General features: G+C 51.1%; 1 protein-coding gene and 2 long non-coding RNA genes across 4 annotated transcripts in view; 1 reads left to right on the forward strand and 2 right to left on the reverse strand.

Moving 5' to 3' along the window:
* Positions 1-2892, forward strand: part of LOC114811994 — a 51758-nt gene extending 48866 nt beyond the window's left edge. For both annotated transcript variants that reach the window (XR_003759676.2, XR_003759675.2), the window contains exons 2-3: positions 1863-2375; positions 2500-2892. This is a non-coding gene — a long non-coding RNA (uncharacterized LOC114811994). The remainder of the gene's footprint in view (positions 1-1862; positions 2376-2499) is intronic.
* KLF13 (Kruppel like factor 13) overlaps positions 1-4818 on the reverse strand; it is an 88222-nt gene extending 83404 nt beyond the window's left edge. The window contains exon 1 of the mRNA XM_029064395.2: positions 4177-4818. Coding sequence (XP_028920228.1) covers positions 4177-4747 — 571 coding nt within the window. The 5' untranslated portion in view covers positions 4748-4818. The remainder of the gene's footprint in view (positions 1-4176) is intronic.
* A 17-nt stretch (positions 4819-4835) lies between these two features.
* Positions 4836-9036, reverse strand: LOC120638381. Its single transcript, XR_005660020.1, has 4 exons — positions 8942-9036; positions 6456-6525; positions 5519-5709; positions 4836-5386 (listed from the first exon to the last, which is right to left on the reverse strand). It is a non-coding gene; the product is annotated as an uncharacterized LOC120638381 (long non-coding RNA).
* Positions 9037-25654: the final 16618 nt, after the last annotated feature.

Below are 25654 nucleotides of genomic sequence, written 5' to 3' on the forward strand. Positions count from 1 at the left end.
GCTTACTCTGAGCAGAGCACCGAACTAAGCGTTTGAGGGAGTACGATTAAACGACTGTCACATTCCCTGCCCACGATGATCTTACAGTGGAGATAGCTTGACCCTTGAAGGAGGGAGCCGTCTCAACCGGCAGGTGGGTTGAGGTAAACAGCACCCAGGGGTGGACTTCCCAGGAACTCTGTCATGAAGAAGAATCAATCAATGATACTTATTTAGCACTCCCTGCATGCCGAGCACTGTACTAGGTGCTTGGGGAGTACAAGACAACAGAGTTGGTAGACACATTCCCTGCCCACCGCCAGTTTTAGAGCAGCTGCTCTCCTCAGACTCGGAGAAGGGAAATAGCCTTTTGACACAATCAACTTTTCTAGGAAGAAAACTGAAAACCAAAAACATTTCCCCAAACTATGTTGATTTGGCCGAATTGGATTAAGGTGACTCCAACCCTCCTCAGAAAGATTATAGGTTAAGAATATGCTAGTAAATGAAGTACCTGGATAACTAAGGAAAACTGGCTTTGACCTTTCATTTTCTGGATACCTCACATGAAAGGGCTTGTCTTGTGGGTTTTTTGTGGGTTTTTTTTTTGGTTTGACATCCAGAATTGCCTCAATTATTCACTTTACTTGGCATTGATAGACATAGTCATTGGGATAGAAATGCTAATGTATCAAACATGAGATACCTAGGTAACCAGTGATATGACATAACCTTACAATCCAACCTGCCACAGGCTTTTTTTTTTTAATGACTCACTGCATCATCACCACCTCATTTCTTGCACCGGCAGCTCTGTCAGAGTCTTTTCTTAAATTTTAAAAAGGCTGGGCCTGGAAACGTGCCAGGAAACGTGTCTCCCATCTCTGTTTCACTGTACTCTCCCAAGTGCTTAATACGGTGCTCTCCACCCAGTAAGCACTCACAACTACCATCGACGACGTTGACCACGTGAGACCACTTGATTTCTTTAATGGTATTTGTTTTAAGCGCTTACTATGTGCCAGGCACTGTACTACGTGCTAGGGTAGGTAAAAGATAATCAGGTTGGACACAGTCCATGTCCCATGTGGGCCTCACTATCTTCATCCCCACTTTACAGATGAGGTAACTGAGGCACAGAGAAGTTAAGCGACATGCCCGAGATCACACAGCAGGAAAGTAGCAGAGCTGGAATTTGAACCCAGGGCCGCTGACTCCTAGCCTCTTTCCATGCTGCTTCTCTGTTTCTCTGGGTAATCTCACCTGATGGGATTACTGGTGGCGAGCAAATTGCTCATGCATCTCGTGGGAGAGAAGGTTCTCTCCATTTAGCTTCCGCTCTGCGGCCCCCCCCACCCTCCCTCCCAAACAAGCTCTCCTCCCCTTCCCTCAAATCTTAGACCCACGAGCTACACCACTGCCAGAATAATAATAATTAGAAGAAGGAGAATAATAAAATCCATTAAGCCCTGATTTGCGTGCCAAGCACTGGCCTAAATGCTGAGGCAGATACAAGTTCGTCAGGTTGTCACAGTCTCCTTTGCACACGGGGCTCACGGTCTAAGTGGGGGGGGGGGTAGGATTTAATCCCCGTTTTGTAGATGAAGAAACTGAGGCCCAGAGAATTGAAGTGGCGTCACCCAGCAGACAGAATGAGAACCCAGGACCTCTGACTCCCTAGCCCGTGCTCCTTCCACTAGCCCACGCTCCTTCCTATCTGGACTCCTCCCGAGCCAAACCGTCTGAACGTAGTTTGGGTGTTTCCTTGTTTCACAAGGCCTAAAGCTGCCCCACAGAGTGTCATCTTCCTATTTCCTAGAAGCTTGGGGCTTCGAACGTTCCATGATCTTCACTGCCGTAATTCATGTTTATTTTGCTACTAGGAGCGGTTTCAACTGTTAATGAACTTTGGGCAGATAGAACCGACGAATAAGTACTAAAGACACGGTCACTTCGGGGATCCAGATGCCAAAGAGCTTCCTTGTGAAGGGCTGCCGCTTGAACCGGGCACCAAAATGCGAAGGAGGAAGCTAACGGAGATATCCTTTTTTCCTACGCACAGCGTCGAGGGGGTCCCTCTCTCCCTGAAAACAGACAAAAACTAATCCTTTGGGTGGTTGGGAGGAGGGGTGGATGGGCGAAGCGGGGAGAATTGCCAGACGAAGCGATACACGGCTTGAATAAGTTATACGCGGCTCGAAGCCCGGGCCTTATTATAGCCGTATCTACCGGTCACGGAACGGACGCGAGCGTCGGTCCCCAAGGGGCTGTTCCTCGCGTGCCACGCCATACTTCTGCCTTAAATCCTCGCCTACAGGGTTATCGTTCACCTGCGTTTACTTTCTGCCCCGGTCGGGAGCTTGGGTCGTACACACCCGTGCCAGCAATTGTGCCGGGTGAGCCCTCCGTGCATTCCGAGAGCCTAAAATTCCTGGGAAAGGGCTCGGGGCGGCCGAGGAGACGGACTCGAGGGAGTCAACCACGCCAACCTATTGTAAATAGGAAGTTTCTTCTTCGCAGGAGCAATCGCAGGAGCCGGTTCTGGGGTGTGGAGCCGCAGGCCTCGTGGGCGAGAGAGAAAGAGAGGGCGAGCGCGGCCCGTTTCCCGGCATCCGGGGGGCCTCCCAAGACGGCCGCCCCACTCTCTCCCCGGGAGGGAGCCTGTCGCCCCACCCCGTCCTGTCACCACCGCCTTCGGTCAAGACCACCGGGTCGAGCGATAACAAATGAAACCCTAGAACCCTGGAAAAGGGACAGGAAGAGCAGAGCGAAGAATGTGCGGAGGAGCTGGAGGAGGGCCAGTGTCCTCAGATGAACCCGGCCTGCTCTTCCCCGGCCCTGCCTCTCCGCTGGGCGTTCAGGACCCAGCCCAAGTTCAGGGCCGTGCTCAGGGAGGGCCCACCCCCATCCCACCCCCATCCCACCCCCACCAGTTTTCCCTTCTCCCCCCTCCCCCCATCTGGACCACTCCATTCGCCCTTTTCGGGGCTTTAAAACCACACGGGTCGGCCCTCGGCCACTCCCACGGTGTGCCAAGGTGGGTATTCTCCCCAGCGCTTAGTACAGTGCTCCTCACTCTACTAAGCGCTCGGTAAATGCCACCGATTGACCGACCGATTGATGGGGGGGGGGGGTCCCCCTCCCTCCCCCACCCCCGGCCTCGACCCAGGCCCCCGCTCCCTCCCCCTGGGTCTTCGTCGCAGGCCCGAGCGCTTAGTAGAGTGCTCCGCACCTCGTGAGCTCTCGCTAGATGCCATGGAGACAGATCAATGGATCGATGTCCGTCTACCTGTTTCGTTTCGTCGTCTTTCACCTCCTCCCCCCCCTCTTTCTAGACCGTGAGCCCCTCGGCGGGCAGGGATTGTGTCGGTTGCCGAATTGTACCCCCCGCCCCCCCGAGCGCTCAGTACAGCGTGCCGCGCCTCGGCAGCGCTCGATCGGTGCCACCGATCGATGGATCTGATCGATGGACAGCCCTCCCCGGCGTCGAGACGAGCACCTGTTCCTCCCCCCCCCCCAGCCCGGGGCTTCACCGCAGCCACTGGATGGACGGAGACGCCCCTTCCCACCTCCCCTCCCCCATCCACCCCCATCCCGGGGGAGGGGGCAGGGTATTAAAAAAAAGAGGGCCAAGGACCTGCTCCCCGCCCCACGGGTCTAGAACAGTGCTCGGCCCAAAGTGAGCGCTCTGACAAATCCCACCGTCGTCATGATTATAGCCCCCCGCCCACGGGGGCTAAGGCCCTCCCTGGAGGCGCCCACCCCCACCCACCCCACCCCCGCCAACAGGAAGCCCTCCAGGACCGGCCCACCCGGCCACCCCCACCCTCAGAGGGTGGGGCTGGGGGAGGGGAGGGCAGGGGGGAGGATGGGGAGCATGGGGGAAGGGGAATGGGGGGAGCATGGGGGAGGGGCAGGATGGGGTAGGATGGGAGAGGGGGAGAATGGGGGAGGGGGAGGATGGGAGGATGGGAGGGGAGGATGGTGGAGAGGATGGGGAGGGGATGGGGAGGGGAGGATGGGGGAGAAGAGGAGGGTGGAGATGATGGGGGAAGGCGGGGGAGGGGGAGGAAGGGGAGGGGGAGGGGAGAATGGAGGAGAAGAGGATGGGGGAGGATGGGGAGGGGGCGGCCACTCCTTCCCGAGCCCCCACGCCCCCTCCCTCCCCTCCCCTTCCCCGGGGGCCAAACAACTGACCTGTGTGAGTCCTCAGATGAGCTTTGAGGTGGGAGGATTTCCCATAAACTTTTTCGCATCCCGCGTAGTGGCATCTGTGCTTCTTCTGGGGGGAGTCGGGCTCGGGTCGGCCTCGCCCCCTCCGGCTCCTTTGTCTGAGGCCGGGGCCGGGGCCGGGGGCCGGGGCCGGGCTCCCGGGGGCGGCCGGCCCCTCCGGACGCCCCCCGGGGCCGAGGACCAGCCCTCCGGGCCCCGGGACCAGCCCGCCGGGGCCCAGGCCCGTCCCTCCGGAGGGCTGCTCCTCTTCGGCCGGGCCCCGCCGGGCCCCCTTCTCCCTCTTGGGCTGATTTTCTTTTTTCTGCAGGGGGTCGGGGACGTGCTGGTTGAGGTCCGCCAGGATCCGGGCCACCACGAACAGAGAGGCGTTGTCCTTCCCTTCCCTCCGGTCCTCGGCCGGCGGGAAAGGCCTCGGGCCCGGGGCTTCTCCCCCCCGGCCGGGCCCGTCCTCCTCGGCCCGGTGGATGACCGCCCGGCTGGACATGGAAACAAGGCACTCGGCTGCGAAATGATCCACATAGGCGGCTGCTGCCATTTTACGCCCAAAATTCTCCCGCGGGGACGATCGTCCCGATTGCACTGCCCCCCTCCCGCCCCCCACCCCCGCCCCCCTAGTATTAAAAAAAAAAAAGAAGGAAAAATCAAATCAGATCAAACATCCAAGCTGGTGGGCGTGGAGGGGGGAAAGGAGGGGAGGGCTCCCTGGGAAGAGGTGATGCTGGATTCTGCTCCGTTCACGAAGGTCCCACCCGGCCGAGCATTAAAAAGTAAAAGCAGGTAAAGTCCGGTGGAAAAGAGGATTTTTTTCTTAAAAAAAAAAGGAAGCGATCCCGGCTCGGAGAGCCGCTTCTTCATCGGCTCCGAAGGACGGGGCTTAGATTGGTTGGTTTTGGGGGGGGGAGGGGGGGTTTGTTGGTTGGTTTTTTTTTTCCCCGGTGCCAAAAAAATAAGGATGATGATGATGATGAGCCGTCTCTCTCTACCCCTTCCCTCGCATTGTGACAGTAGGAGAGGCTTCGCCCGTTATTGCCGGGCCGGGGCCGGAGGGTGGGCGGGGCCCGGGGAGAACATCTGGGACCGACGTCACCCCAGAAGCCACATCCTGGGGCAGATCAGGTTAAAAAAAACGTTCTGCGGCCGCCTCGAGGCTGCGTGTGAACACCGGAGGCTGAGGCTGGAAAAAGAAAAAGAAGAAGAAAAATCATAAAAAAAAAAAACCATCCCCAACCCCCCCGTCCCGTCCCCCCCGCGTCGCGTCCAGAAGAGAGACGGGGCGGGGAGAGGGTGGGAAAGCGCCAGGACCGACCGAATGAAAGCAAGCAGGCCATTGGACCGGGGGCGAGGGGAGCAGCCAATCGGCGCGGCGGAGGCGATTCTTCTCCGAGTCTCCGGCTCCCCGCAGCCAATGGGATCGCAGCTTGGTCCCGGCGGAGCTCCGCCGGGGAATTGGAGACGATGAGGTGTTGGCCGGCTCCCGCGAAACCTCCTCCGGAGCAGCTGCGCGGTTTCAGGGTGGAGTTCGGGGAAGCGGTCACACCCTCTCCCCACCCACCCCGGGCCTCAGACACCTCATTCGGGGCTTGTGCAACCGTTGGGTCCCCGCCCCCTCCCCTCCTTTTCCTGCCAAAGTTTCCCCATCCCCGAGCCGGCCGCTTGGACGATGGAAGACTCCCTTCCAGAGCCGACGTCTGCCCAGTGCTCGAAAAATGAGCTCGGGACGGTGGAGATGGACGTCTGGAAAGCACTGGGTGCCCCGCACCGCTCCTCCCCGTCCCACGCTTCGCCATCGACCCTAACGTTGGTGTTGGTGAAGCGCTTCCTAGGGGCAGAGCGCTGTTCTAAGCGCTGGGAGAGATACGAGGTGATCAGGTTGTCCCTCGTGAGGCTCACGGTCTTCATCCCCCTTTTACGGATGAGGTCACTGAGGCCCCGATTAGACGGTCAGCCCGTCAAAGGGCCGGGCCTGTCTCTGTTACCGATTTGGCCATTCCAAGCGCTTAGTCCAGTGCTCTGCACATAGTAAGCGCCCAGTAAATACTGGTGAATGAAGTGACTTGCCCACAGCCACACAGCTGACAAGCGGCAGAGCCGGGATTCGAACCCATGACCTCTGACTCCCAACCCCATGCTCTTTCCCCTGAGCCACGCTGCTTCCCGGCCTGGAAGCCCGGCCGGGCTGGGGCAGACCCTCCGGCTGCCTCTGTCAGCCTCCGGCTGCTAATGAAACCGAAGAATGTCAAAACCTGTTTCTCCCCCTTTGCAATCTCTCCTCCTCGGCACTAGGCTCCCGGCACCGGAGAAGAGCAGACCACTCTGAAAAAAAAAAAAAATCTACTTAGACTCAGTGGCATTTACTGATGACCTGAAAAGCATTTCAATTGATGACGTTGGTCTTTGTTAAGCGCTTACTATGTGCCGAGCACCGTTCTAAGCGCTGGGGTGGACACAGGGGAATCGGGTTGTCCCACGTGGGGCTCACAGTCTTCATCCCCATTTTACAGATGAGGGAACTGAGGCACCGAGAAGTGACTTGCCCACAGTGACCCAGCTGACAAGCGGCCGAGCCGGGATTCGAACCCATGACCTCTGACTCCAAAGCCCGTGCTCTTTCCACTGAGCCACGCTGCTTTTAATTCCTGTCTCCCCTCCCCTCTAGATTCTACTTCTTCAAGTCCTCGCTAGACTGTGAGCTCGTCGTGGGCAGAGAATGTGTCCGTTCATTATACTGTGCTCTCTCCCTGGCTCAGTGGAAAGAGCACGGGCTTTGGAGTCAGGGCTCATGAGTTCGAATCCCAGCTCTGCCACTTGTCAGCTGGGTCACTGTGGGCAAGTCACTTCACTTCTCTGGGCCTCAGTTCCCTCATCTGTCAAATGGGGATGAAGACTGTGAGCCCCACGTGGGACAACCTGACTCCCCTGTGTCCACCCTAGCGCTTAGAACAGTGCTCTGCACATAGTAAGCGCTTGAACAAATACCAACATTATTATTATTATTACAGTGGTCTGCACACCGTAAGCGCACGGTGAATCCTACCGATTGAACGGCTTCTTCCCCACTGTTTTCAAACATGCTCACGGCTCCCCCATTCTAAAAAAGGAAATACCCTTCCTTGACCCCACAGCCCTCTCCAGTTATCACCCCGTCTCCCCTTTCCTCTCCAAAGTCCCGGAGCCAGTCGTCTACACTCGCTGCCTCCAATTAGTCTCCTCCTTCTTTCTCCCGGATCCCCTCCGATGGGGCTTCCATCCCCTCCACTCCACCGAAACCACCCTCTCAAAAGTCACCTGTGATCTCCTTAATTGCCAAATCCAATGGCCTCTATGCCATCCTAATCCTCCTCGGCCTCTCAGCGGCCTTCGACACGGTAGACCACCCCCTTATCCTGAATATTTATCCAACCGTGGCTTCCCGGATTCCGTCCTCTCCTGGTTCTCCGCTCATTCTCCGTTTCTTTTGCGGGCTCCCCCTCCCCCCCGCTAACTGTAGGGGTTTTTCGGGGTTCAGTTCTTGACCCCCTTCTATTCTCCACTCCCTTGGCGAACTCACTCACTCCCACGCCTTCAACTACCATCTCTATGCGGATGACACCCAAATCTCCCCTCAGAGAAGTCATTCAACTTCTCTGTGCCTCAGTTCCCTCATCTGTAAAATGGGGATTAAGACTGAGAGCCTCACGTGGGACAACCTGATGACCCTGTATCTACCCAGCGCTCAGAACAGCGCTCGGCACCCAGAAAGCGCTTAACAAATACCAACATTATTAGTAATGGAGGACACTTCCATGCCCACCTGGCTAAAGCTACAGGGGGATTCGCCCAATCCACCTGGGGTTTGAGCACCTCCTGAGCGTACAGCACAGGACGAAGTGCCCGGCAGAGAACACCAGAAGCAGAACACATGTTCCCTACAACTTCTCACTCTAGGCTTCAAGGCTGTCCATCCCCTTGCCCCTTCCTACCTCTCCTCCCTTCTCTCTTTCTACCGCCCACCCCGCACGCTCCGCTCCTCCGTCTCCCGCCTCCTCGCCGTCCCTCGGTCTCACCCATCCCTCCGTCGACCCCCGGGCCACGTCCTCCCGCGGTCCCGGAACGCCCTCCCTCCTCACCTCCACCAAACTCATTCTCTTCCCCTCTTCAAATCCCTACTGAGAACTCACCTCCTCCAAGAGGCCTTCCCAGACTGAACTCCCCTTCTCCCTCTGCTCCCTCTCCCCCGGCCCCCTTTACCTCTCCGCAGCTAAACCCTCTTCTCCCCCCTTTCCCTCTCCTCCTCCCCCTCTCCCATCCCCTCCCCTCGGCACCGTACTCGTCCGCTCGACTGTATAGATCTTCATCGCCCTATTTATTTTGTTAATGAGATGTACATGGCCTTGATTCCATTGATTTGCTATGGTTTTAATGAGATGTTCTTCCCCTCGATGATATTTATTGCCATCGTTCTTGTCTGTCCGTCTCCCCGGATTAGACCGTAAACCCATCAGAGGGCAGGGACTGTCTCTATCTGTTACCAATTTGTCCATTCCAAGCGCTTAGTACAGTGCTCTGCACATAGTAAGCGCTCAATAAATACTATTGAATGAATGAATGAATTTTCTTGCCTCTGCCAGGAACATTAATCAATCGATCATGTTTATCAAGCACTTACAGTGTGCAGAGCACTGTACTAAGCATTTGGCAGAGTACAAAATAACTGTAAAACAGACCCATTCCCTGCCCACAACGAGCTTACAGTATCGGCCTTGTCTTTGACTGTTACACAGCGCTTCGGAACCTTCTCTCCCCGCAAGTTTTTAACCCTTATCTCCTGATGGTCCAAAGGAAAAGGAACCCGAACACTCCAAGCTAGCTGGAGGCGGGACAGAAGGGCCCCTACAAACCTGGTCGCAAATTGAGGCAGCAGCTGTCGGTCATTAAAAATTCCCTACCCAATTAGGAGTCAGAGGTGAGGAACCCATCCTATAGCAAAAATATTCTGAGTTGAAACTCGTGATTTCCATTCCCAAAATGCTAGATTGTCACTGCTGTACCAGTGACTAAATCCTGCCGTGTTCATTTCAGAACAACCTCACTGTGAAGAAGCATTACGGGGCGGTCGGGGGCGGGGGGATCTGATCACCTGGCTCATTTTTCAGTCTCCCTTTCAGAGCGCTTCTACGTTGACAAATTCAGCGGGTAACTTTGCAAACCGTCCGGTTCCCCTTTTCACCTTACTTGAAAGGCCGTGTTGTGTGCCGCGGCCCCATCCTAACCACTAACTCGGTTTCTGAGGGGAGAGTTCAGTTCCTGCTGCCCCTTCTTGGCTTATCTTCCTTTTTCTGCAGGTGCCCTCTCTTACAGATAGGCCTCCTGGCAGCTAACCACTCCTAAAGCCCCTATCTGCATTTTCCCTCCTTAGCTGGCTCCCCGAGCCAGCAATCCAGCGATGAAACGGCACGGCCCGGTGGGTAGAGCGAGGGCCTGGGAGTCAGAAGACCTGGGTTCTAATCCCACCTCCACCACTTGTCTGCTGTGGGATGATCCAAACGGTTACCACACTGATAGAATCACTCATCCTACCCCGCCTGGATTACCGCATCAGCCTCCTTGCTGACGTCCCAGCCTCCCGTCTCTCCCCGCTCCAGTCCACACTTCACTCTGTTGCCCGGATCATTTTTCTACAAAAACGTTCAGTACATGTCACCCTGCTCCTCCCAAAACTCCAGTGATCGCCCATCCACCTCGCATCAAACAAAAACTCCTCACCATGGGCTTTAAAACACTCCACCGCCTTGCACGCTCCTACCTCGCCTCACGACTCTCCTCTACAGCGTGGCTCAGTGGAAAGAGCCCTGGCTTGGGGGTCAGAGGTCATGGGTTCTAATCCCAGCTCTGCCACTTATCAGCTGTGTGACTTTGGGCGAGTCACTTAACTTCTCTGTGCCTCAGTTCCCTCATCTGTAAAATGGAAATGAAGACTGTGAGCCCCTTGTGGGACACAGACTGTATCCAATGTGATTAGCTTGTATCTACCTCGGCTCTTAGTAGAGTGCCCGGGGCACGGTAAATGCTTAATCAATACCGTTAAAAAACATAAGGAAGGAAGTCAAGTAGAGACCTGGAATGCCCATCCTCCTCATAGTCATTCGATTGTATTTACTGAACACTTACTGTACGCAGAGCACCGTACTAACCCCTTAATCTCATATCAGCAGCGTGGCTCGGGGAAAGAGCGCGGGCTTTGGAGTCAGAGGTGATGAGTTCGAATCCCAGCTCTGCCGCTTGTCAGCTGTGTGACTGTGGGCAAGTCACTTCACTCCTCTGGGCCTCAGTTACCTCATCTGTAAAATGGGGATTAAGACTGTGAGTCCCACGTGGGACAACCTGATTCCCCTGTGTCTACCCCATCGCTAAGAACAGTGCTCTGCACATAGTAAGCGCTTGAACAAATACCAACGTTATTATTATTATTATATCAGGCAGATAATTGCTCTCCCCCACTTCAAAACCTTATTGAAAGCACACTTCCTCCAAGAAGCCTTCCCTAACAAAGCCCTCCTCTCCCCTTCTCCACTCCCTTCTGCACTGCTCTGACTTGCTTCTTCATTCATCCTCCTGCCCGACCCCACAGCACATATGAATATACCTGTATATACCCATAATTTATTTATTTATGGATTTATTTATATTAATATCTGTGTCCCCTCTCTAGACTGTGAGCTCATCGTGGGCAGGAATGTGCCTGTGTGTTGTTACGCTGTACTCTCCCAAGTGCTTAGTACAGTGCTTGGCACACAGTAAGCACTCAATTAATGTGATTGAATGAACGAATGGGGGTGGGGGGTGATAAGAATCTCCCCAAACTCAGTGCCGGTTTGAATTCCATGCCAGCCAAGGAGAATAGTACGTACTTTTCTTACCCCTCCACTCCAGAGTCAAATCCATCAGACTAAAGCTCATCTTTGTCTCCTCTCAAGGATAAACCCCTTGAGGGCAGGGAACGTGAGTCGGGCTTCTGCTGTACTCTTCCAAAAGCTTAGTACAGCGTTTGCTCTCAATAACTACCATGCAACCTTAAGGGAAACATGGGAACACTGGGGAAAACCTAGTACCTACTGAGTGGTTATTGAAGGGTCCCCTTCAAAATAATAACTATGGCATTCATTCAATAGTATTTATTGAGCGCTTACTATATGCAGAGCACTGTACTAAGCGCTTGGGATGAACAAGTCGGCAACAGATAGAGACGGTCCCTGCCGTTTGATGGGCTTACGGTCTAATCGGGGGAGACGGACAGACGAGAACGATGGCAATAAACAGCGTCAAGGGGAAGAACATCTCGTAAAAACCGATGGCAACTAAATAGAATCGAGGCGATGTACAATTCATTAACAAAATAAATAGGGTAACGAAAATATATACAGTCGAGCGGACGAGTACGGTGCTGTGGGGATGGGAAGGGAGAGGTGGAGGAGCAGAGGGAAAAGGGGAAAATGAGGCTTTAGCTGCGGAGAGGTAAAGGGGGGATGGCAGAGGGAGTAGAGGGGGAAGAGGAGTTCAGTCTGGGAAGGCCTCTTGGAGGAGGTGAGTTTTAAGTAGGGTTTTGAAGAGGGAAAGAGAATCGGTTTGGCGGAGGTGAGGAGGGAGGGCGTTCCGGGACCGCGGGAGGACGTGACCCGGGGGTCGACGGCGGGATAGGCGAGACCGAGGGACGGCGAGGAGGTGGGCGGCGGAGGAGCGGAGCGTGCGGGGTGGGCGGTAGAAAGAGAGAAGGGAGGAGAGGTGGGAAGGGGCGAGGTGACGGAGAGCCTCGAAGCCTAGAGTGAGGAGTTTCTGTTTGGAGCGGAGGTCGATAGGCAACCACTGGAGTTGTTTAAGAAGGGGAGTGACATGCCCAGATCGTTTCTGCGGGAAGATGAGCCGGGCAGCGGAGTGAAGACTAGACCGGAGCGGGGCGAGAGAGGAGGAAGGGAGGTCGGAGAGAAGGCCGACACAGTAGTCTAGCCGGGATATAACGAGAGCCCGTAACAGTAAGGTAGCCGTCTGGGTGGAGAGGAAAGGGCGGATCTCGGCGATATCGTAGAGGTGAAACCGGCAGTTCTCGGTAACGGATAGGACGTGTGGGGTGAACGAGAGGGACGAGTCAAGGATGACACCGAGATCGCGGGCCCGAGAGACGGGAAGGATGGTCGTGCCATCCACGGTGATAGAGAAGTCTGGGAGAGGACCGGGTTTGGGAGGGAAGATGAGGAGCTCAGTCTCGCTCACGTTGAGTTTTAGGTGGCGGGCCGACATCCAGGCGGAGACGTCCCGGAGGCGGGAGGAGATGCGAGCCTGAAGGGAGGGGGAGAGGACAGGGGCGGAGATGTAGATCTGCGTGTCATCTGCGTAGAGATGGTAGTCAAAGCCGTGAGAGCGGATGGCATTTGTTCCAAGGACTGTACTGAGCCCCGGGATAGAGACAAGATAATGGGGTCTGGTTCAGCCAATGCCTCATGTGGGACTTGCTGTTTTAGAGGGAAAACAGATAATGAATCTTCATTTTACATATAAGGGAACCGAGGAGCAGAGCAGTTAAGTGACTTGCCCAAGATCACAGAGCGGCCGAGGGGGATTAGAACCCAGGTCCTCTGAGGAAGCCACTTCTAGAAATGACTGAAATTTGGTGCTCTGTTTTAGCCAGTTTGCTAAAGTGTCTCTGCCCCATGCTTCTTAACCCAGTCCCCTGTGTTCCTGTAGACTAGCAGTAGAGGTTGTGGGGAGGCTTTCAAGGGGAGGGGGCTCCCCCTCTCTCTGGCAACGGCGTTGGTGTTTGGAGGGGTCAGAGGGTCCAAGGATGGGCAACTGAAGAAAAAAATGGATCGCCGTTTACCACTGGCTCCCCGGGGCTGCGGCCCGCTGCACCTGGCCCGGTTAGGCCGCGCTGCCCAGCCGGGATTTTGGGGGCCGGTCGCGGTTTCTCCCCCTTGGTGGATTTCATTTCTGGTGGACCCGATTGGTTGAAAACCCTTGCTCAGTGTTAAGCACCCCCTCCTTCCACAAGTGCAATATTTAGTACACTCCCTCCTCCCCCAATTGCAATGTTTAATAGCATAATCATAATAATAACGATTATGGTATTTGTTAAGCGCTTAATAATAATAATAATAATAATGTTGGTATTTGTTAAGGACTTACTATGTGCAGAGCACTGTTCTGAGCGCTGGGGTAGGTGCAGAGTACTCAGGTTGTCCCATGTGAGGCTCACGGTCTTAATCCCCATTTTACAGATGAGGCAACTGAGGCACAGAGAAGTGAAGTGACTTGCCCACAGTCACACAGCTAAGTGGCAGAGTCGGGATTCGAACCCATAACCTCTGACTCCCAAACCCGTGCTCTTACCACTGAGCCATGCTGTTTACTAGGTGCCAAGCACTGTTCAAAGCACTGGGGTAGTTACAAGGTAAACAGATTGTCCCGTGGGGGGCTCACAGCCTTAATCTCCATTTTACAGATAAGGTAACTGAAGCCCAGAGAAGTTAAGTGACTTACCCAAAGCCGCACAGCTGACAAGTGGCTGAGGTGGGATTAGAACCCGTGACCTCTGACTCCCAAGCCCGGGTTCTTTCCACTGAGCCGCGCTGCTTCTAGTCAAGCACTAGTACAGCGCTTTGCACACGGTAAGTGCTGAATAAGTACGATCCGACAGGGGTGAGCTTGGGCAAGTCACCTCACTTCTCTGGGCCTCAGTTCCCTCACCTGTAAAATGGGGCTTGAGACGGGGAGCCCCGCGTGAGACAGGAACTGTGTCCAACTTAAGCTAGTATCAACCCAAAGCATAGAACGGTGCTTGACACATAGTAAGCGCTTAACAAATACCATCGTCAACATCATCAATTTTATCATTATAGTTTTAAAAAATGGTGGTATTTATTAAGCGCTTACTACGTGCAAAGCACTGTTCTAAGCACTGGGGGATACAAGGTGATCAGGTTGACCCACGTGGGGCTCACAGTTTTAGTCCCCATTTTACAGGTGAGGTAACTGAGGCACAGAGAAGTGAAGTGACTTGTCCAGTCACACAGCTGACAAGTGGCAGAGCGGAATTCGAACCCAAGCCCGGGCTCTTTCCAGTGAGCCACGCTGCTTCTCTGAGAACAGGAGTGAATGCAGGAATCGCTTAGAGAGGGAAGAACGGCCAGCAGCAAGAGAAGATGGAACATTTAAAGGATAAAATCCTGAAAACAGCAAATTCAAGATATTGAGGCTGAATGAAGTGTTATCCACTTCTCAGGGCCGAAATGCAACGTTTCTAGCTTTGTGGATGGAGGGCTGCTGTGTAAATACAAAGTGGAAGTACTCAAATGGCTTTGTTTGTTTAGAAACACTGCTTTGTAAACAATATAGATTGCAAACAATTTCCTCCTTGGAAATGGTGATAGATATGATAGATATAGATAAGGTAAATTGATTGAATTGAAGGGCATTTTTCCTAACCAGCCAATTAGTCGCTGTAACTGTACCACCTTTGGCAAAGGATGACATCTAATTTTCTCGGAAATAAATTCGTTTTCATTTTCAAAAGAAGAAAAGATTATCCTCAGCGTGAGTACTGATATTTTTCCTTTTTTGATATTTGTGACGCTTATAAAGCGCCGCACTAACTTTGGGCTCAATCTTTTCAGTGAGATTCACTGATCAAATTAGGGTCTAAACTACGCTTCGTAGTGTGAGGATTTTTTGGACACCTAATTGTAGTACTGTATGGGGACTGTCCGGTGTAGATTATATATAAATTTATTAAAGATCACGCAGATAAGACATTGGCTTCAAAGCATGAGTTTTCATGGTTTCTGGCCCTTTATTTTCGTTGTGTTTCTTCAAAGGAGGAATGCTGATTAAATATTTTGAAATTATAATTGTGGACAGCTGTGAATGTCTAAAACTGTATTCCCTGTGTGGGATAGGAACTGTGTCACTCATTCATTCATTCAATCGAATTTATTGTGCTCTTACTGTGTGCAGAGCACTGTACTAAGCGCTTGGAAAGTACAATTCAGCATCAGAGAGACAATCCCTGCTCACAATGGGCTCAGTCTAGAAGGGGGGGGGGGGGGCGAAAGACATCAAAACAAGTAAACAGGCATCAAATAGCATCAGTATAATTAAATAGAATTATAGATACACATCAAGTAAACAGGCATTAATTATAAATAAATAGACTGATAGATATGTACATATAAACACAAGTGCTGTGGGGCCGGGAGGGAGGGCAGAGAAAAGATTAACTGGATCTCAGTGCTTAGCACATACTAAGTGCTTAATCAATACCATATTACAACCAGCTGACCAGTCAGAGTGAATTACCTTAAAGGTCTAGAAACTGTGGGAAAATACTCCCTTAGACTAATAATAATACTGTTGGTATTTGTTAAGCGCTTACTATGTGCAGAGCACTGGGGTAGACACAGGGGAATCAGTTTGTCCCACGTGGGGCTCACAGTCTTCATCCCCATTTTACAGATGAGGGAACTGAGGCCCAGAGAAGTGAAGTGACTCGCCCACAGTCACACAGCTGACAAGCGGAAGAGCTGGGATTTGAACTCGTGACCTCTGACTCCAAAGCCCGTGCTCTTCCCACACTGAACCACGCCTGCTTCTCGAGAGGGTAGCAGCCTACTCTCCTGGAAAGAGCCTGGGTTTGGGAGTCAGAGGACCTGGATTCTAATCCTGACTCCGCTACTTGTCTACTGTGTAACTGTGCAAGTCGCTTAACTTCCCTGGACCTCAGTTCCCTTGTGGGGACCCAATACCAGTTTTCTCTCCTACTTAGAATGTGAACCTCATGAGGGACACGATGATCATATTTTTACAGTGCTTGGCACAAAGTAAGCGCTGAACAGATGATTATTATTTGGAAAATGGAAGTACTGTTTCCATTTTCATATGGCAAGTGAGTTTGATTTTCTGATACATTATGTGATCATCATCATCACAATCAACATCTATAGGTGTTGGAGGCTTACATTTACATGAGCAGCATGTTTCATTGGGAAGAGCGTGGGCTTGGGAGTCAGAGGTCATGGGTTCTAATCCCGGCTCCGCCACTTGTCAGCTCTGTGACTTTGGGCAAGGCACTTGACTTCTCTGTGCCTCAGTTACCTCATCTGTAAAATGGGGATTAAGACTCTGAGCCCCACGTGGGTCAGCCTGGTTACCTTGCATCCCCTCCCAACTCTTAGCACAAAGTAAGTGCTTAACAAATACCATCATTACAATTTCCTGCGCAGCAGTGGAAAATTTATTTTAGAACGGGGTTTCTGAGGATTCATCCCGACTCGATATGTAGTTTTTTAATCTGGTGCAATTGACTCGTCCAGGACTGTAATTTTATTTATTTCTAGTGATTGATGTCTGTCTTCCTCCCTCTCCCCCTTTCTCCCCCCCGGATTGTGAGCTCGTTTTGGGCAGGGATGGCCACTCTTTATTGCTGAATTGTACTTTCCCAAGCGCTTAGTACAGTGTTCTGCACACGGTAAGCGCTCAATGAATACGATCGAATGACGAATGAAGAGGGGTGTCTCTTGAGGAATGAGGGCCAGGGCATGCTTGGGTTTAGGGCGGGCGGGGATACCTTCCTTCAGGCGGTAGATGAGGTACGTGAGAGGAGGCTCTGGATCCACACGAAGATGGGCTACGAATCTTTCTGCTTCTCTCTAAGATGTGGGTGGAAGGGTGTGGAGATATAAAGAGGTAAGAATAATAACTGTGCTATTTCTAAAGTGCTTACTATGTGCCGGGCACTGTACCAAGCGCTGGGGTGGATACAAGGAAATCGGGTTGGACACAGTCCCTGTCCCGCATGGGGCTCACCGTCATAACCCCCATTTTACAGATGAGGTGTCTGAGGCCCAGAGAAGTGAAGTGACTTGCACGAGGCCACCCAGCGGAGAAGTGGCAGAGCCGGGATTAGAACCCGTGACCTTTCGACTCCCAGGCCCGGGCTCTAATGTTGGTATTCGTTAAGCGCTTACTATGTGCCGAGCACTGTTCTAAGCGCTGGGGTAGACACAGGGGAATCAGGATGTCCCACGTGGGGCTCACAGTCTTAATCCGCATTTTACAGATGAGGGAACTGAGGCACAGAGAAGTTAAATGACTCGCCCACAGTCACACAGCTGACAGGTGGCAGAGCCGGGATTCGAACTCATGACCTCTGGCTCCGAAGCCCGGGCTCTTTCCACTGAACCACGGCTGCTTCTCTAGCCACTAGGCCATGTTGTGCCGAAGGATGGAACTGATGTGTTAAGGGGGGGAGGTTAGAGCAAAGCAGTCAAGGGGGCTCAAATCGGGGACCACCAGCTGCAGGAGTGGCAGGAGCAAGAGGGCGGCAGTGGGCCAGGGGCAGAGTGGTCGGGGGTGGCGGTCTTCCCCAAAATGTCACGTGTCAACCCACTGGCCCACTCGGTGTCAAGCGAAGACACCGTACGGAACTGGAACAAGCTGGTGACAAAGGTTTCCCCACCTCATGACAGTTAATAATAATAATGTTGGTATTTGTTAAGCGCTTACTATGTGCAGAGCACTGTTCTAAGCGCTGGGGGAGATACAGGGTGATCGGATTGTCCCACGTGATTCTCACAGTTTTAATCCCCATTTTACAGATGAGGGAACTGAGGCCCAGAGAAGTGAAGTGACTTGCCCACAGTGGCGGAGGCCGGATTCGAACCCATGCCCTCTGACTCCCAAGCCCGGGCTCTTTCCACTGAGCCACGCTGTCTGAAAACGACCCGGGGTAGGGTCGTCTTCAGACAAAACCGTAACAACTGTGGTATTTGTTAAGCACTTACGATGTGCCAGGCACTGTACTAAACACCGGGGTAGATACAAAGTTAACAAACCGAACACAGGCCCTGTCCCACATGGGGCTCGGTCTTGATCTCCGTTTGACAGATTAGGTGACTGAGGCACAGAGAAGTGAAGCGACTTGTTCCAGGCTACACAGCAGGCAAGTGGGAAGCCAGGATTAGAACTCCTGACCCGCGCTCTATCCATCTCGACGGGAAAGGAGGTCGAGCGGCTAGCTAGGGTGGCTCGTAGAGGAACGTGAAGTTGATCCTCAGGTGGAGAATTGATCCTCTCTATTAAAGGCGCTGCAGCATGAGGCCTCTCCCTACCCCTATTTATTGAGCGCCTCCTGAACGCAGTGTGCTGGACCTGGGGCTTGAACGTGTACCCCGGAAAGGGTACACGTGGTCCCTGCCCTCAATAATAATAACTGTGGTATTTGTTAAGTGCTTCCTACGTGCCAAGCAATACCCTAAGCACTGAGGTAGACCCAAGATAGTCAGGTCCCTCATGGAGCTCACGGAGTAAGTAGGAGGGAGATAAGCACGGCTCAGTAGAAAGAACCCGGGCCTGAGAGTCAGAGGTCGTGGGTTCGAATCCCCGCTCTGCCGCTTGTCAGCTGTTTGGGCAAGTCACTTTACCTCTCTGGGCCTCCGTTACCTCATCTGTAGAATGGGGATTAAAACTGTGAGCCCCGCGTGGGACAACCTGATCACCTTGTATCCCCCCACCCCCAGCGCTTAGAACATAGTAAGCGCTTAACAAATGCCCTCATCATCATAATGAGCCAATATGGGAGTTAGCGGAACTGGGGGAGTTCCGGGGAAATCTGAAGGGTAGTTTACCTTCTCTTGCTAAGACAAAAGGAGACAATAGTGGGGAGTGGGGAGAACTGTACTAAGCGCTTGGAAGAGTGCAATGCAATAGACTCGGTAGAGATGATTCCTGTCCCCAAACTGCTTACGGTCGAAAAGGGGAGGCGATAAAATAAATCAATCGGCAGAGGGTAAAGATGTCAGAATGTACGGAAGCACCGTGGGGCCCAGGGTGGACTCGATCTGCCCGAACTAATCCATTTCCCCCATTAGAGCGAGAGCTCCTTGTGGGTAGAAGATGATTCACTTGTTTTTTCCAGGCACCTAATGCAGTCTCGGCACCGAGTGGATGCTCGGGAAACATTGCTGCCGCTAGTATTTCTACTAGCAGTTACTACTACTATTTCCTTAGCGTATAATCTAGGCAATTCTTCAACCTCCTACACCACGCAGGCTGCGGAGGAAGAATTCCGGTGCTTATTGTCTGCAACAACTCCCAGCTGAAGGTTCGTATGCAACATTAGGAAAGGAAGGCTGTGATCGGAGGTGGTACTGGCATGGAATGGAAATGAACAAACCGTGTCATGTAAAATAGAAACCAGCCTGAGCTCTTGGCAGCTCCTCAAAATGAACTGGGAGTCCTTTGAGGCTTAAAAATAAATAAATAAAAAAAGATTTGTTCTTCTAGGAGATCTCTGGGAGACTCTTGGGACTTTCTAATTTGGGCTGAGGCAAGAAGCAGAAACGCCACAAGACCAGCTATTTTCTCCGTATTTCTGATGGAGTTTAAAAACAAGAAATATGAGGGGTCTCCTGAGAGGGGCCTGTTCTGGAATTTTTTTTTTTTTCATTCTCTTTCCCGAAATGGATAGGATGGAGGAGGTTAATGGATTAAATCAACTTGGCCAGTTTCTAATAATAATAATGGTACTTGTTAAGTGCTTAATATGTGCCAGACACTGTTCTGAGCTCTGGGATAGATACAAGGTAATCCGGTTGGACACAGTCCCTGTCCCACAGAGGACTCAAAATCTTAATCCCCGTTTTACAGATGAGGGAACTGAGGCACAGAGAAGTTAAGTGACTGGCCCAGGATCACACGGCAGACAACAGCAGACGACACAGAATCTAATAGGACATCGTTTCGATCAGAGTTATTGAGTGAACGTTTGCTGGGTGCAGAGCTGTGTGCTAAGCACTTGGAAAAGTATGATATATTAGAGTTGATGGGCCCGTGCCCTTTCTTCAAGGTTTCCTTCTCAAGCGCTTAGTAAGCACTTAATGAAGACTATTACTACCATTTTGCCCTCCGGCTTCCTAGATGTCAGTGAAGCCCAACCAGGAAGCAGGACGAGAAGGCTCGTTCCGGGTATGAGCCGAAAGCTGGCCTCCGTTGAATAGCTTGGGACCAGATGAAGGTCTCTAAGAGTGGGAAAATAAACTGAACAGCATGTTGGAACCGGGAGCTATGCTTTTGAGCTCGGGAGCCAAGGTTTTTTTTGGGTTTTGTTTCGAGCGCGGAGCTGAACGGCATTCCTGGAACTGAGTGGGTATGGGATGGTGCTGTCTTTGGGGAGGGGTTGCTAAGTAGTGATAATGTCAGATTTCCCATATTTTGCTTGGATTGATGGACGGCTAGAAAATTGGCAAAGTAAAATGGTAGGAAATTAGGAAGAAGTAGAATTTTAGGCTCTTTTTTTTTCACTTTTTTTAGGGTATTTGTTAAGCACTTATAATGTGCCAGCACTAAGCGCTGAGGTAGATACAAAAAAGATCCGGTTGGACCCGGTCCCTGTCCCACATGGGGCTCAAAATCTTGATCCCTATTTTGCAGATGAAATATCTGAGCAGAGAGAAGTGAAGTGACTTGCCTAAGGTCATACAGCAGACAAGAGGTGGGGCCGGGATTAGTACTCAGGTCCTCGGACTCCCAGGTCCAGGCTCAGGCTCTTTCCACTAGGCCGTGTGCTGCTTCTCTGATGACGATCCACTTCCAGACCCTGAAATCTGGGAGGTAAAATCTGCTGGCAGAGCCTGAGGGGTTAAGGTTTGAATTCTGCTTCCCCTCCACAATTTCCCTTGCTTGCTCCCATCACCTCATTTGCCTCTCGCTCCCCACCCACTCCCTCTGCCTCCTTTTCATCTTTTTCCCAGCCACCACTAAGTCTCTCTTCATATCCTACATCCCGTTTCGCTTCTGGCCCTTCCGGACAGCCTCCGCTTCCACCACGTCCCTGCCACTTGTCCTTGATCCCCGGAGGGGGGTGATGAATGATGCCCGAAGAAACCAAAAGGCGTTTGAAAAGACCCAAGGCACGCTTGCTGAGCAGGTGCCGAGAAGGCCAAGGGAGCAAATGTCGTGCTTTGTCCTTCAACCTGGTGTCTGAGGGCCGATGACCCCCCCTGCACCATCTCAGCAAAGTGGGGGTGTCGATGCATTTAAACGTAAGGAGGAGTGGAAGGGGAGATCCGGCTCCTTAAGGGGAACGATTTATTTTTCTCCCCACACTTTTGGGGAATCCATTAATCTCTTTTTCTTTCTCTGAGCCTCTTTTGTAAAATGTCAGAGGTCAGGCCAAAGTTCACCTGGTAGAATGATTCACCCTGAAATATTTAATTGCAGTGGGGGAGGCTGCTTCTGTCATTACAATGCTGGTTAGAGTCTCTCTCCTCCAGCACAGCTGCTACCGAGGATGCACGAAGGGAAAAGAGCCAGCGAAACATCTCTGCGTTCCTGTAGGAAGATGAAGAATTCCCGCTCTATCCCAGTCACAGAGGCGCTGTTCAGAGAATTGCCGACGGGATCGAAGGCTGATGTGTTCACTCAAAGCAGAACCCAGGCTAATGAGACCAAGATGGGTAGGGTGAAGTTCATTCTTCTTCATTCGTTCATTCAGTCGTATTTATTGAGAGCTTGCCATGTGCAGATCACCGCACTGAGCGTTTGCAAAAGTAAAATACAACAAAAAAAAGACACGTTCTCCGTCCACAACGAGCTAAAGTTGAAGCAAAAGCCCTATTACTGTAGTAAACCTTCAGCATAGATTTAAAAATGGCCTAAATACACTCCCCTAATAATAATGATAATTGTGGTTTTTAAGTGCTTTCTATGTGCCTAACACTGTACTGAGTGCTGGGTTAGAGACAAGATAATCAGGTCCCCCATGGCGCTCACTTTCTAAGTAGGAGGGAGCATGGGCATTGAACCCCATTTTGCACATGAGGCAAACTGAGTTACAGAGAAGTTAAATGACTTGCCAAGTTCACACAGCAGGTAAGTGGCAAAACTGGGATTAGACTCTCAGGCCCATGCTCTTTTCATTAGGCCATGCTGCTGGTTCACAAATCCCTTTTAATCAATCAATCAGTCATATTCATTGAGTGCTTGTTCATTCATTCGATCGTAGTTACTGAGCGCTTACTGTGTGCAGAGCACCGTACTAAGCCCTTGGCTATGCAAAGCACTGTACTAAAGGCTTGAGCGCGTACAAAACCGTAAGACTGTAAGCTTGTCCTCTAGACCGTAAGCTCATTAGGGGCAGGGAACATGTTCAATAAATACTATTGAATGAATGAATGAATGAATGAATGAATGAATGAATGAATACCAATTATATTGTCCTCTTCCAAGTTCTCTGCACACAGTAAGCACTCAGTAAATATGATTGATTGGTTACCATGTAAAGAGTTGATAGATACATCCCTGTCTATGATGAGGTTACAATCTTGAGGGGGGAGACGGTCATTAATATTAACAAATAAATGATAGGTATGTCAGTCAATCGTATTTATTGAGCACAGAGTAGCAGTTGAAGCCATGTGAGTAGAGGTACATAAGGTCTGGGGTCAATAAAGGCTGTAAATCCAAATGCGAGGGAGATGCAAAAGGGAGTCGAGAAGAGAAAATTTGGATCAACCAGTGATATCTGTTAAGCGTTTACTGTGTGCAGAACATTGCATTAAGTGCTTGGGAGCGGACAATACCACAAAGTCGGTAGACACGTTCCCTGCCCACAAGAATTCTTGCTCGTCGAAAGGCTATTGATGATCCCGTCTTAAAGATTCAGAATTCTCATCTGCACAGCCAGCCTGAGAGCAGGTATAGACAGCAATCCCAGCTCACTGACCCATCTCCAAGAGGTCTTCTCTGACTAAATCCTCATTTGCCTGATCACCCCCCCACCCCGCCCCAGCCGCATTGCCTAAATCCTTGGCTTTGTACCCCTTAAGCACTTGGATATAAATCCCTACGCCACCACACCGACGTAATAATAATAGTAATAATGTTGATATTTGTTAAGCACTTACTATGTGCAGAGCACTGTTCTAAGCACTGGGGTAGATACAGGGTAATCAGGTTGTCCCACGTGAGGCTCACAGTCTTAATCCCCATTTTACAGATGAGGTAAATGAGGCACAGAGAAGTGAAGTGCCTTGCCCACAGTCACACAGCTGACAAATGGCAGAGCGGGATTCGAACCCCTGACCCCTGACTCCCAAGCCCGGGCTCTTTCCAACGAGCTAAGCTGCTTCTCTGATGTAGCTCTTTTTCCCCTCTCCCCTATCCATAATTTATTTTCAAGTCTGTTTTCCCCTGTAGACTGTAAGTTCCTTGTGGGCAGGATTCACATCTACCAACTCTGTTGCACTCTACCATCCCAAGCCCTCCATAATCCTCATTTCCTCTTCTCCCACTCCCTTCTGTGTTGCCCTTGTCCTTGGATTGGCATCCTTTATTCACCGCACCCTCAGACCCACAGCGCTTATGACTATAACTTATGATTTATAGTTCATTTATTTATATTAATGTCCATCTCCCCCCTCTAGATTGTAAACTCGTCGTGGGCGGGGAACGTGTCCACCAACTCTCCATATTGTAATCCATCGATTGTATTTATCGAGTGTTTACTGTGTGCGGAGCGGTGTACTAAGCGCTTGGTGGACTACAGGTCGGTAAGACTGTAAGCTTGTCCTCTAGACTGGAAGCTCGTTGTGGGCAGGCAACATGTCTAGCATCTCTGTTGCTCCTGCTTGCTCCCCTCCTTCAGTTCCCAAACCTCCTGATGTTATCCTTCATGTCTCCTCCACAAAGAAGGCTAAAGCTGGGAAGATTCCTCCCGTTGTTTGCGTTTATAGTGACTTGGTTTACAATGTAAATTCCTAGAGGACAAGAACAGTGTCTCCTTATATTAAAATTTAGCTCCTAGAACTGTAAGGTGACCCTGTAGGCACTTGATACCTTTTGGGTTCTGAACTACGACACAGAATTCATTCATTCATCCATCCAAACGTATTTATTGAGCACTTACTTTGTGCCGGGCACTTACACTGTACTAAGCACTTGGGAGAGTACAAAATAACAATAAGCAGACACATTCCCTGCCCACAACAAGGTTATAGTCTACAGGGGGAGACAGACATTAATGTAAAAAATAAATTACATATATTTACATTAGGGTTGTGGAGCAGAACTTTCAGAGATAGTAAAATAATATAAAAATCATGATGATATTTCTTAAGCTCTTACCATGTGCCAAGCACTGGATTAATTTTGGGGGTATAGATAACCATTTCAGACCCGGTTACCGTTCCACTAACGTCTCACAGAATAAAGAGGAGGGAGAACAGGTATTTCATCTCCATTTTACAGATGAGGAAAATAAGGCACAGAGAAATGAAGTGATTTGCCCGAGATCGCCCAGCAGGCAGGTGGCAGAGATGGAATTAGAACCCATATCCTCTGACGTCCAGGCCTGGGCTCTTTCCACTAGTTATGCTGTTTCCAGTGATGCCATGACTACTACATTCATTCATGCATTCAACAGTATTTATTGAGCACTTACTATGCGCAGAGCACTATATTAAGTGCTTGGAATGTACATTTCGGCAACAGATAGAGATAATGCCTGCCCAGTAACGGGCTCATACATCAACCTCCTCCTGAGCCCACTGACTCCAGACTCTCCCTACACCAGTCCATACTTCACTCTGCTCCCCTCATCATTTTTCTCTAAAACCATTCAGTCCATCTCTCCCCATGCCTCAAGAACTTCCGGTGGTTGCCCATCCACCTCCTCATTAAACAGCAACTCCTTTTTATCTGCTTTAAATCACTCAGTCACCTTTCCCCCTCCTATTTTACCTCACCGATTTCCCTCTACTAACTAGAACTGACCACTCCTCTAATACCAACCTGCTTACTGTACTTCAATCTCACCTATCTCACCTCTGACCCCTCACCCATATCCTGCCTCTGGCCTGAAACAGCCTCTCTCTTCGTATCTGACGGATGGTCACTCTCTCCACCTTCAAAACCTTATCGAAATCACATCTCCAAGAGGCCTTCCCCAACTAAGCCCTCATTTCCACTTCATTTCCACTCCTTTCTGCATTGTCCATGCACTTGGGTTTGTCCCCTTTATTTGCCCCACAAAAACCTACGAACATAACCATAATTATTTATATCAATGACTCTCTCCCCCTCTAGACTGTAAGGTCCTTGTGGGCAGGGAACATATCTACCAAGTCTGTTATATTCTCCGAAGTGATTAGTACAGGGCTCTGTACACAGGAAGCATTCGATAAATAGGATTAATTGATCTATTGAAGCCGTAATACCTTCATTCCCATCCCGGGATTTATGTACCTTCATGTATTCAGTGTTATATTCAATCATCCCAATATACTTGCGCAGCTATCTGGGTTGTTTATGTCATTCTTCCTGCTCCGGCTATTTAGAAATTTTTGTCCGATTCCCCCATTAGATCGTAAACTCCTTGAGGGCAGGGAATGTTTGCTGTGTGCCTGGGGTACTCTCTCACATG

This window comes from Ornithorhynchus anatinus, chromosome 5 (genome assembly GCF_004115215.2).
Source record: "Ornithorhynchus anatinus isolate Pmale09 chromosome 5, mOrnAna1.pri.v4, whole genome shotgun sequence".
Classification (NCBI taxonomy): Eukaryota; Metazoa; Chordata; class Mammalia; order Monotremata; family Ornithorhynchidae; genus Ornithorhynchus; species Ornithorhynchus anatinus.